Raw genomic sequence first — 13,583 nt, 5'->3', positions numbered from 1 at the left:
AATTATCATGAAATGAAATACTATACAACCAGTAAAAACAATGCTTTTGGAGACTATTTCATGACAATGGTAATGATAGCTAACATTTCTTGATTGAGCATTTACTCTGTACCAAATATTTCTCTTTATGTATATTGTATATGTTACATATATAGTACATATTTTAATAAAATAATAACTATATGTATAACATATTAAACCAATGTAATCCCTATAATAAACTCATTTAATCCTTATAATAATTTTAGATTGAGATCATCTCATACAAAAGAAGAAACTGAGCCATAGAGGGGTTATATAACTTACCTAAATTCACACATTGGCAAGGATAGAGAGATGAGGACTTAAATTTAGGAAGTTTGTCTCCTAATCCCACGCTTTTAACAAATATATATGCTGCCTAGGATAATGGTTACAATCCTATATAATAAAAGACTAGGTGGCATCGCGCAATGTCATCACAAGATTTTGGGATGATAGGCTGGTAGGGGAGCAGTTAGGCATCAATCAGGCAGATAGGGGAGCGGTTAGGGAGCAATCAGGCAGGCAGGCAGGTGAGCAGTTAGGAGCCAGCAGTCCCGGATTGTGAGAGGGATGTCCGATTGCCAGTTTAGTAAAAATTTTAACTCGAAGGATGAAATTATATCAGTAAAAGATTTGCAAATATAAAAATAGTTTACATGAAAATATTCTGTGACAAAGGTGGAATGGAAATACTAGTTTAAGGAGAAAGAACGCTATAACATTTCTGAGTGTTGAAGATCAGCTTGATGATGGATGATATTGTACCCAGGATTGTGCTTGCCCCAAAGTACCCATCTGTTGTGCAGGATTGCACTGGCTGAGAGCCATACTCTTTTTCCAGGTGCAGGCAGTTAATCTAATATCACATACAATCTAATATCACAATAGCTTTGTTATTTTCTTTAGATACATTATTCCATTAAACCAGCAGTTGGACATCCCCCAAGGGGTCCCAGATTGGAGACGGTGTAGGCTGGGCTGAGGGACACCCCTGGCCCATGCACAAATTTCATGCACCGGGCATCTAGTCTAATGTAAAGTAAAATGTCATATGTATCTATGTATATACACATATAGGGTGTCCCAAAAATGTATATACACAGTTTGAATATTTATAAAGACAGTGTTTATTAAAATATTTTTCATTTTCAAAACTGAGCTATCAGCTGTTAAAGTGTGTATACATATTTTTGAGACACCCTGTATATGCATACATGTGTGCATATTATGTGATGATAAAATTGGGTTCTTTGACACAGATATATATTTTGACCATAAAGCTATTAAGAGCTAGCATTCACTGAGTGCTTACATAAAATGTCAGGTAGTGCTGAGTGTATCCATACATTATCTTATTTCATTTCCCCACAATCTTATGTGGTAGGTATTATTTCACCCACTTTACTGATGATATTGCTCAGTCTTTAAGGTCTTCAGATAATCTATCCCCAAAGCCCATGTCCTACACTCAACAAATTGTAGCAGTGGTTGGTTACTTCATAACTAGAGGCCCGGTGCACGAAATTCATGCACGTGAGGAAGGGCCCTCAGCCCAGCCTGTGCCCTCTTGCAGTCCAGGAACCCTCAGGGGATGTCCAACTGCTAGGGATGTAGCGGGAGAGGCTCCCGCCACCGCCGCTGCACTCACTAGCTGTGAGCCCAGCTCAGGGTTTCTGGCTGAGCTGCGCTCTTCCTGTGGGAGCAAACTGACCACCAGGAGGCAGCTCCTGCATTGAGTGTCTGCCCCCTGGTGGTCAGTGCGCATCATAGTGACCAGTTGTTCTGCCGTTCGGTCGATTTTCATATTAGCCTTTTATTATATAGGATAATGAAATTATTAGTGATTTCAATATCTTCTTTGTGTCTTCCTATTTTCCACATTTTCTACAATGAAATCTGGTTTTTCTTAAAATGAGAGGCAAACAATGGAAGGAGTCAGGCAGAATGTATGTGATATTAGATTAACTGCCTGCACCTGGAAAAAGAGTATGGCTCTCAGCCAGTGCAATCCTGCACAACAGATGGGTACTTTGGGGCAAGCACAATCCTGGGTACTGCCTCGCATTCAGGAACTCTGCTGGAGCCTTCGATGTGCCCAGCAAAGTGACATTTAATAAGCTTTACTTTGGACCAAATACTCTTCTAAATGTTTGGCATATATTAACTAATTTAATTCTCATGATATATGCTTGGTGGCTTGACTATCTCCCTCCCTCCTCCCCCCCCCCCCAAAAAAAAAAAAAAGTCTGTGATCCCTCAACAGGTTTATTTAATCACTGGACATTTATTGAGCACTTACACAAGCCACACATTGAGAATACAAAAATAAGTAAGACATGATCTCTACTCTCTCAGAGTCCCTGGTCCTTGGAAAAGGAATGAACAGAAAATAGCTATGATCTATTGAGAGGGTAACACTTTGCCTCAAGACTATAGCATCAACCCCTATCTAAGTTTGCAGGTTGCCAGCCTGCCAGGCCGCTCTATGGATTTTGGACTTGCCATGCCAATCCTCATAATCAAGTCACCTCTCTCTCTCTCTCTCTCTCTCTCTCTCTCTCTCTCTCTCTCTCTCTCTTTCTCTCTCTCTCTCTCTCTCTCTCTCTCTCTCTCTCTCTCTCTCTCTCTCTCTTCCTTTTTCTCTGGAGAACTCTGAATGCTACACTTTCTGATTATCCTTCCAACCTTCCATGATTATCCATGAAAAAGAGACTTTTTATCACTCCCATTTTGAAGAGGAGGAAAGGTTCACTAGCTTTTCAAGGTCACAGTGATGGGTTTAACCTAGGTCAGCCTGACTCCAAAGCTAGTGCTCTTGAACCTTCTGCTTCATGCCCTTTGGAGGCTGAGAATTAAAAGCTAAATGAGTGCCTTATTCTCAACCTGGGGGAATAATGTGAGACACATTTGTTGAAGAGAGATACTTTTGTTTGACCTTGAATGATCAGAACAGACTGTTACCATATGCAAGGGAAAGAGAAGGGCAAGGAACTCCTATCTAGCCTGCATATGAAAGTGTTGCACAGCATATTGAGGCATTCAGACTTCATCTTAAAAGGATGGGGAACAATCAAAGGTAAATGACAAAAGTGATCTCTTTTGATGGCTGTGAGGAGGATGGGCTGGGAAGGTGGAAGCAGTGAAGTCTGACCAGGTATGGTAGTGGAGTATGAAAGGGAGAGAACAGAATCAAGAAGACCTACTGATGTGAGGCAGGATGGAATGAGGAATCAGAAATAAATACAAATACTAACCTGGTTTGGCTGTCTGGTAGATACAGTTCTTTGAATTGGGAGCACAAGGGGGCTAAGTAAGAGATACTTGGTGGTTAAAATCAATAGCTCAGGAGTAGGGTCTTACCTGCTACAGGGCTTACAGACTATCTCCTTGAATTGCTATCATAACCAGTACTGTGGGCAGTTTTCCACAGATCATTTTTCAGTGATTCATTAAGGGCATTTATAAAGGCTGGGTACACAACTAGACCACCTATATTCCAGTTTTATTCACTGTGCTTTCAAGTTTAGGAAACTGCCTGTGGTAGAAAAAGCAAACTGGCCGAAACCGGTTTGGCTCTGTGTATAGAGCATCGGTCTGCGGACTGAAAGGTCCCAGATTCGATTCTGGTCAAGGGCATGTACATTGGTTGCGGGCACATCCCCGGTAAGGGGTGTGCAGGAGGCAGCTGGTCTATGTTTCTCTCTCATCCATGTTTCTAGCTTTCTATCCCTCTCCCTTCCTCTCTGTAAAAAATCAATAAAATATATTTTAAAAAAAAGAAAAAAGAAAAAGCAAACTGGTAGAGGTAGCCTGGAATGTGAAACTGAGATGATGCCGAGGCCAGAGAGAAAGACAGCTGTGATTGATTAGTGATGCCTTCCATGGTCAAGAAAGGGGTAGTATAGCACCTGGATACTGAGAATAGAGAAATGATAGAATACGCTAGAAATTAACAGTATGGTGAAAAGAAGAGGGACATCTATAAGGCCTCGCTGCAGAAGAGATGCAGCAACAATGTACTTGAAAAGCAAAATAGCAAGCAATAATTTGTAGCCACTAAATGCTAAGAAACCCACATGCAGCAACTAAGCTGAGAGAGAGCCATCTGAGAAAATAACTGGCATTTGTGCCACACTTTTACAGATGCTTCAATACTTATTGTCTCATCTGATTGGAGCCAGTATTATTCCCACCGTGCAAATGCGGAAGCTGAGGCCAAAGCAGTTCTAGAATGCACTCAAGGTCATATAGCTAGCCAGGAGGTACAGCCCCTTCAGGTCCTGGTCCTTCCCTTCACACAGCACTGACTCACTGACAGCAGACCCTCGAGCCATGGAAGCACAGGAGAGCTATAAATGGCCACACTGTATGTGTAATCAGTAGAGCAATGACCCTGGGGACACATTCATTTGTACATCTTTGGGCAGTCACCCAGCCAGCCTCAGCACCTTTGAATGTGAAAGATACCACAGGTTCTAAGTCTTTGTCTATTCACATTTTTTGAATCACTACTAAAATAAACTTGACTTGGGACAGAACAAAAATCCTTGGGTAAGTTATTTCATTCCACTTTGGTTTCCTCAACTGCAAAATGAGGTTGGACTAGATTGGTTAATCTTCAATGGTATCCCACACCGTCGTGTTTCCATGATAACAGCCAAAGCTTTCACGGGATGTGAGTGAACACCTAGCTGTCCTTCTCAGGGAGAAAGGGCTTTTGTTCATAATGGGAGCCAGGCTTTCTGATAAAACGCTTTGTAGAAGGTAAGCTGTGAAGGTTTAGAGTGCACTGGCCTGGTGATATCACCTGTCCCTTCTCATTGTAAGATTCTCGGAAACTGGGGATTGTCACTGGAAGGAGCCCACTGGAATAAAACACTTCTGTGTTAGCCTTCTTCAGGCTGACGGCTGGTCTGAAGGATCGTGACCTGATAATAAAATTAGCCTGTTCGGAAGAAGGCTTCTGAAATACCATGTCAAATTTAGATTATCTGCTATTTGCTTGTCAACCAGAAACATGGACCAATATGAGCAGGATTTTCAAGTTGCACCATTGTACAAATAAAGAGCACTTGACTAAGAGGGAAGTTTGTCTAATACATGCTGCTCCTGCCACTTGGTAAGGGGGGTCATCCTGAACAAGTCACTTAACATCATTTGGCCCTAGATGCCTGCTATTTGAAATACAGATGGTAATACCTATCCTTCTTACCACAGAGATGAAGTGAGAAGAAAATAATGTACAGGAGTATGTGATAACATACACTAGACTCAAAGCTTCTGAGGATGGAGAACACAGCTGCCATTTTTTTGCTGACATATTCACAGTGCCTAAAACAGCACCTGAGACTAAGGGGAAAGCTGCAGATGTGCCTGTTGAATGAAGGAAGTATTTTGGAAAATTCGAAGTGTGTGTAATGTCACATACTATTTTCCATATTATACTGTTTGTTAAAGATATGCAACATGAGTCAGTCTGCATGGTCTTTTAAAAAATCCTAAAATACTAGTCCTGATGCATAGTAGAAGTTGATATGAACCCAAAATAAAAATAAAGTTCTTTGGTATGTAGTCAAAAATAATTGTGAGTTGATGTGGAATTCTGATTCTGAAGTCATCCTTATCATGGGGCTGTATCTCTTATGTGGAAATGCTCAAGCCTAGAGTTGTAGCTGAACTCAGCTCTGACGTTGGGCTTGGAACCAGAAGCTAAGGCAGGAGCATGATATTAATTCATTTACTAAAACATGTGGTCAGAATGAGTGCCGAGAGGCACCATCACAAGACAGAACGAGTATCGGAATGCCAGGCTTCTGAATGCCCACCTGTTTCTTGACACAAGGATAACATAGGCTCATGCTGACTGACTTCTGAAAAAGGAAACTGGCTTTCCTTCCACTGAAAGGGACTCATAGGAGTCTATTTGAATATTACCTCTCTTCATCCCTCTCTTAAACATTCCCCTGCCTTTTGCTCCAGATGCGTGGCCTCCTTGCTGTTCCACCATTCTGAGTCTTTGCATTTGCTCTTTTCCCTGCCTCTTCAGACTCTTTCTTCAAACACGGCTCTTCATTCCCTCTACTCCCTCAAGTCTTTGTTCAAATGTCTTTTCAGCAAGTCTTCCATCACCACCCTATTTACAACTGCATCCCCATCTACTCCACTCCTTCCACTCAGTTCTTGTCCAAAGTCCTTACCCCCATATAATGTACTTTCCATTTTACTTTATTTTATCATCTCTCTTCTGCACCAAATAGGAAGCTCAATATAGGCTGGACTTTAAATCTATTTTGTTCATTAATGAGCCTTTAACACCTAGAACTGTGCCTAACACCTAGTACCCATTCAATATATAGTTTTTGATGAACACATAAATAGTTCTGTGCTAGCAGCTGTAGAGGAGGGTTGCAGAAATCTGCTATTGTCTCCCGATACAGCAAAGATGCAAAACTAACTTGTGGCATCCATGCAAGAGAAAGATTAAACTAATAGTAGGCAGGTGGTAATACATTTGAATTATTTTTGTGTCATGGACAAGTTATTTTGTGGTGGGAGGAAGAGGAGTAAATCACTCAGATTCAAACATCGGAGGGAGTAGATATGAGGAATCCAAATTATTCAGCAAATACCGGAGACTCTCAGAGTTGGGAGTTTAGAGGTATGCCAGATCAATTCTCTCATTTTATTTGCAAGGAAACTGAACTCCAGGAAGGTAAAGTAACCTTCTCAAGGCACACAGCCAAGAAGTCACATCACTTACACTCAAGTCTGACTTCTGGATCCATGCTCTTCCTACAAAAAAAAAAAAAAAAAAAAAAAAAATCCAAACTGCACAAGTTCAGCAAACATATTGGATTTCTAAGATCAACAATTTCTCCAATTAGGAATAATTTTGTGTCTAAACAATCTCATATACCACCACATTGTCATTGTATGCACAAATACATCATACAACATTATACTCATTTATTTATTTAAAAATACTTTCCCAAATTCCAAATCAAACTTTCTAGCTCTATAAGCCACCACTTTCAGATTTGGTCAAAATCAGAGAAAAGTAAAAATACCCTAGAAAGGGAAAGGTGGGAAGGAAGACTGAGAAATGTGGAGAAAGAAATACAAGGAGAGCAGAAGGGAGAAAGGAAAAAAATATATACAGGATATTGACACAACTGTCTCTGGAATTTCTGGAAATTTCTTTGAATAGCTGTGCTATATCTTGTCTCTTTCCATTTCCTTGGAGCTAATCACCAAAATAAATCAAGCTCAAGCACATATTTTCAAATGGACTGTTTCTTTACTTTTGCTTCTCAAAATGTATTATCTGTCTCTTACAATTTAGCACTCTGCTCTATAATATCTTGTCCTAATTATTTCAGGTTTATGGTTCTTGTTCCTCCAGTGAAAATATAAATATGAGTATTTATTTTTTTACATCCACCATAATGCCCAACATCATATCTTACAGTATAGTTTAAAGTCATCGGAGTCATTTACATCTGGTTTATTCACTTACTCAATAAATAAACATGCTAAGTGTCCACTGTGTGTCAAGAGCTAAGGATACAGAGGTGACTATGATAGACCAGATTCCTGCCCTCAAGGAGCTTCCTTCTGAGTAAGAGATTCAGCCTGTACACCATTAAATAACCATGTATCACAAATTCAGCTCTGAGGAGAGAGAAGGGACTAAAATGGACTCAGTGGCCCAGGGCGTGCGCTTGGGAGTTTGGGATGACAAGAATAATAGAGAAGGCCTCCTGAGGAGGTGACAGTTTTGCTGGAATCAGTTACTCCATGAGTTGCCAAAAGCATGTTCAAGGCAGAGCAAAAGCCCGGAGGCAGGAAAGTATTTGTTCTAAACACTCTGAGACAGGTAGCAAGGCTGTCAGGTATTCAATGTAAGTGAGACATTCAACAGGCTTAAAGAGGAGAGGCACAGCAGGCCAGAGTGTGCAGGCTCTTTTATGCTATGGATTTAAAGAGAAATGAGAAGATATAGAAGTTTTTTATACAAAATGATAAGATATAGGGAATTTAAATACTATACTAGTAGATGCAGTTAAATGGCATACTTTTTCCAAGATGGAGACTTAGCCTTCTCTAAGTCTAAACCTCCTTCCCCCTATCCAATGGTAAACAAGCCATCCTATGCCCATAGAAATATTTGTCAGTCAGCATATAAAACAGACCCAATCCTGGGATCTGTCCACATCCCACTTTCTCCTCAAGGGGATCATGCCCTTACCATACTCCCCAGTTCCCTTCTATCTATGACCACTTCCTCACTCAGTTCATTTTTCCTCAGGTACTTTTTCAGACATGAACCCAAATTCATTATAATGCCTTCACCTCTCTTTTCCCTTCCAACTACTTTACAGTCATCTCAGTAAATTCTCTTTACCTTTCTTTGTTCCACTTGTGAGTTTACATAATGAAAATAATCACAATTTAATAGCAGTGGATATGATAAAATTGAAATTGAGAAAATGTAAAACACAGTATGATAGTAAAATGGAACATAATTGAAAAATCCAGTATCATGAGTCTCTAAAGCTTCTGAAAATATACCTAAAAATTCCCTTCAAATTTTCTCTTCATCTTCTCAGAGTCATTTAATTAAGCCTTCTTTCCCTCAAAGAGCAACATTCATTTTGAAAACAAGTTAATGCCATTGTGTTCTTCTGGCTAATTACTATAGTAACTGTACTATTCTTTACACACTTCATAGCAAACATTTAGTATTTCAACCAGATAATGGGTTTAATAGTCTTCAACGGACAAGTATGAGAATCTAACTATCATTTATATTCCTATTCCTATGGGAAAACATGTTTCAAGAGAGCAATTCATAAATAAACTTTCGGGAACATGAAAACTGCGAGTTGGTGACTTCCTGCAACTTGTTTATTTAAAACATGGGTAGTGTATGTGCCAAATTCAACCAGAAGAATTTTCCAGAATCTTCTAGAATGGTTTATCTAAGTTAATTTTTTTAAAAGACTGCATGTTCTTTTGAGAGATTTAAAGTTGACCCTTGAAATTGGATGGAAACATACATATAAGGAGGCTCTTTCTGACACAGAACCTTGAAGGAGAGGAATTACATAAATGATAGAACATATATTAGAACCTTGTATGCATACTTAATATTTTCCAGAATAACTTCACTATTTCTAGGAAGGGAATCAGTAGGAAAGTTAGAAGCATTTTAAAAATATATATATTTTTATTGATTTCAGAGATAAGGGAGAGGGAGAGAAAGATAGAAACATCAATGATGAGAGAGAATCATTGATCTGCTGTCTCCTGCAAGCCCCTCATTGGGGATCGAGCCCACAACCTGGGCATATGCCCATACTGGGAATTGAACCATGACCTCCAGGTATATAGGTCGATGCTCAACCACTCAGCCACGAAGGCTGGGCACAAGCATTTCTTTTAAAACTTCTTAGCTAACTAGAAAATGAACAATTACAACCTCAAAATGCATTGTTCGTTTATGATCACATCAAAGAATTTTCCAAATAAATAAAACTTCATTTCTAGATAGGAAAAAAACAACAAAGCCTTTACTGTTATAAGGTTCATTGCAACCACAGGTCAGTCAGTCTAGAGGTATTCAAAATTTTTAAAAGAATGATTTTGGAGATAATAGGTCTTAACAAGGAATTGAGACCTTGTGTCAGTACTCATATTTAAAAGACAGAGAGAGTCAGAATATGCCACCAAAGAAACTACTAAGTCCAGTTTTCAATTAGGTTAACATGACCAAGACCACCTGATGCAAAGTAAAAAGAAAAGGTTCCTATTTAAAATATTACAATGGTTCCAAAATACGAGCACTGCTGTTTAATGCACTTGGGTTCAAATTCCACCATATTTCTGCCTCAATGTATTATTTTTTATTTTTGCAATTTAAAAAAGTACTGCAAAAGTACTATATATAGAATATACTTATATGCAGGTTATTGTGAATAGTAAATATAACAAAATTTATTAAATCGCCTTGCATATTATAATTAAACCTTTAAAATATGCTTGTTAATTTAAAAATATGTTATAGAAGATGAAATCATTGGCACCAAAAAACATACCTTTCCAGTATAATACCTAAGAGCCTGAGTATGGAACTAAGAACACAAGCACTTTCGGTGCACTTCTGCACCGACAAGAGGAAACTTCCCAGACTGTCTTACAGATGTCCTAAGAAACCCCGACTTAGTTTTTTTCACTTACCTTAGAAGAGACAGCTAAAATGTCATTTTCAAATTTTAATAATAAAACATAAAAATCAATAAAACCATTGAACAGTTTTCCTAATCACGTAGACTGTTGTATGCTTAGACAACACATACACCATTTGGCAAATAATTCCCTTTGCTCATCTTCTTTCCCTTCACATTCATACTACATTAGTTTCCACATCATGTGGCATTCTTAGGAAAGACATAACTCAATACCAACCATTGCTAAAAAATAAAGAGTACGGGAATCATCAAATCAAGTCCCTTAAAAATACTTTTTAATAGAAATATTTGGAGCCACAAACTACTGGTAACCTGCTGGAGGTCCCTGCAGAATTATTTTACTGCCTTCTATGATATTAGAATCACTGAGGAGGTAGCACTGTTTTTCATCTATGACAAGAATTTCTAATAAGCATTGAATGAATGGAACCTATATCCTGTTCCATCAAAACAAGTACTCTTGACTAGCCTATGAGCCATTCAGATGAATATTGTTTACTCTTGTTTTACACAGAGTAGAGAAGTAGCTTTGAAAAGTTGCCATGGCCATGCTTTTCCTGAGCAGCAGACTCAAACACTTTACTGAATATAGAGCTATATACACACACAAGTGCAAATGTAGGTTTCTTCCCTTTCTAGAACAGTGCATATGTGTAGATGACTGTGTGTGTGTGTGTGTGTGTGTGTGTGCGTGTGAGAGAGAGAGAGAGAGAGAGAGAGAGAGAGAGAGAGAGAGAGAGAAAGAGGTGCTAGTTGAGAAGAGAATCATTTTAACTATCTGGATGTTTGGAGACACACTTGCAGCCCACTAGGGATGAGGTTAATATAAATAATAACTGTTATCCCATGCCTTTAGAATAAGAGCAATTCATAAGTGAAATTCTGGGATAGGATATCAGACACATGTATGTATATATACTGCCCCAAAGACTGGGGACTGTGTGGAAGGTCATTGATAGGTAAATTGATTTCTAGTGAAGATTCCAACCTGCCTTTCTAAGATCCCTGAATCATTTAGGATGATAAGTCTTGAAAAGCATTTAAGTGGGAACTACATGTAGATAAAAAAGTTACTAGTTTCATTTAAATTTTTAAGTCAATGGTAACACCTTTCCAATTTCTTTTGCAAAAATCTGACAGAAGGTAACTAGCGATATCCAGGGGGTCACCTATAAGTCATAAAGGTGCCGAGATAACGTCCTTCCTTAGGTAAAGTTGGCAAACCCAGAGCAATAGTGTTGATTCAGCTCCAACACAAGTCTTTGTTACAGTTCTCATTTCAGTTTAGGCAGCTCAAATAAGCTTCTCACAGGGCTTTGAGCTGGTATTCTGAGATGGCACAATAGACAATTTTACTGGAAGAATCATTAATGAACACCAATAAATGTTACTTCCTTCAAAGAAGACACTTTAACTCCATAGTTTGCAAGGCAAGAAGTAAAATGAAAGATGTTCCACTCCCTTGTGTAAGATTAAATTGAATCAGAATATGTGCAGATTTATTTTTAAGAAATACTACCTAAAATTTAGCAAAGAACTATAGTATCTCTATTGACAAGATTTCTTTTTTTCCCCTGAAAATGGCAATCTACATGAGCTTTTAATTGAAAAGTACAACAGTAATACTCTTTCTGTTTGTCTTGTGTTGTTGTTCATAGATTAAATCCATTTTTAATTAATGAAAATGATTTAATCTTAGAGCATTGGTAATCTCCGTTTATTTAGGCCTATATTTAAAGAACTGCTTGAGAGCCCTTTGCAAACAAGACAAGGCTCCATATAAAAATGATATCCAATCCCTTTTTTAAGGCTATTTTCTAAAATCTATGGGCCATGACTATAAAATTCTTCACTCACCCAGATCACATTAATGTTTGACATGATAGAGAGAGCAAAAGAATTATTTTCTGCCAAATATGTACAGGCTACACTGCTGTTGTTTTGAAACCATTCTCCTCATTCCATTTTGGTAAATTTCCAGAGAATGTTTAAAATCTTTAGGACAGACCTTAGTTTAAGAGGTGGCCTCTCTGCCATTTTCATGGCTGATTTGAGACCCATTATGCACTGGATTCTGCATCGTGAAATCCAGGCTGGGGACAAATTTCTGCCTGTCATCTTAGGAAAGGCCAGGAGTTTTGCACCATCCTGTAGTATGAAAACAGAAAATCAAAGCCAGGGTCAGGCTGCCTGTTTCTTCTTTAGTCAGCTTGCTGCTTTTTTTGAGGCAATCTCAGCTGTCACTATTTTAGGATTGCAAGGGTAATTTAGTAGAATAAAATATAGTTTAAACAACATCTCAGGAAAAGTTCCTCCTTACACTTAATATTAAATGTAAAAGGTAATCAGTAAGGAATTGCTCGATGCTTGGCTAAGAAACATTGTACAGGGAACACATTTAGGAAGCACCAATGTTTAAAAACCACACACACACACACACAACCTGATAAGACCCTGAATCAGGAGCCAAGAGGCCTGGATATTTTCCTCATATTGCTCATTCCGTTGCTCTAACGTCCCCATAAAACTATATCTTACGGACCAAATTTGCTGCATCTGTCACCCCAACAGTCAAATATAAATCGCAGAGATAAACATATCCTACATGAATTTAAATTTTTTAAACTGTTCAATAAAAATTACAGCATGGATAACTCTGTCAATGACCTCTCCTGTCTAATGTCAATTTCAGAAAACAAGTTTCCATTGTAAATGTTTAATCAGTGTCGTCCCAGGAACCCAGAGCAGACAACCTTATCTTCTCTCCCAACTTATTTGCTCTGCAAGCTCCTTACGAGCTCTATCTCAGCGCCCTGCAAGCACTTTAGGTTTTTCTCTTTTAAAAGAGCTGGGAGCTCTGTAAGGTTCTGAGCTAAAGCGAAGCCCTGTGGTTTGATTCCATGAGTCTGAGCCCTGGTCCACTGCAAGCAAACTGCAGCACTTCTGCTTGCAAATCCTGGCAACCAGGTTCTAGACCAGCCACAAACGCAGGCTGCACACCTTCTTCAAACGCCGTTCTGCCCATCACCTTGCCTGAAGCCTGTCAACCACAGCAGAAAGCATCCTACCTTCCATCATGGTGGCAGAATTGCATTCCTTAATTTCCAAGGAGTCTGAAAAATTACGGGAGGATACGATTCCAGGTCCCAGCTAAATCCTCCCAACACCGCTGCCGCTGCTGCCAGGCGATCGGCTGTATCCGTTGCAGCTGAAGCCAAAGACAAGCGTTAACCCCAAAGATAGGCCATGGATGCAGCTGGTGCTGCTTCACCTAAGGCTCCCGGGAAGATGCTGCGAGAGAAAGGGAGA

The 13,583-nt window shown here is 39.1% G+C and overlaps 1 protein-coding gene across 1 annotated transcript in view; it reads right to left on the bottom strand.

The window, feature by feature from the left end:
• Nucleotides 1–13,365, bottom strand: part of SGIP1 (SH3GL interacting endocytic adaptor 1) — a 211,065-nt gene extending 197,700 nt beyond the window's left edge. Inside the window, exon 1 of the mRNA XM_054720911.1 lies at nt 13,343–13,365. Coding sequence (XP_054576886.1) covers nt 13,343–13,352 — 10 coding nt within the window. The 5' untranslated portion in view covers nt 13,353–13,365. The remainder of the gene's footprint in view (nt 1–13,342) is intronic.
• Between the last annotated feature and the right edge of the window lie 218 nt (nt 13,366–13,583).

The sequence above is a fragment of the Eptesicus fuscus genome, chromosome 9, assembly GCF_027574615.1.
Source record: "Eptesicus fuscus isolate TK198812 chromosome 9, DD_ASM_mEF_20220401, whole genome shotgun sequence".
Lineage (NCBI taxonomy): Eukaryota > Metazoa > Chordata > Mammalia > Chiroptera > Vespertilionidae > Eptesicus > Eptesicus fuscus.
Note: the sequence above shows the minus strand (reverse complement) of the source record. Positions and strands in the feature narration are given on the sequence as shown.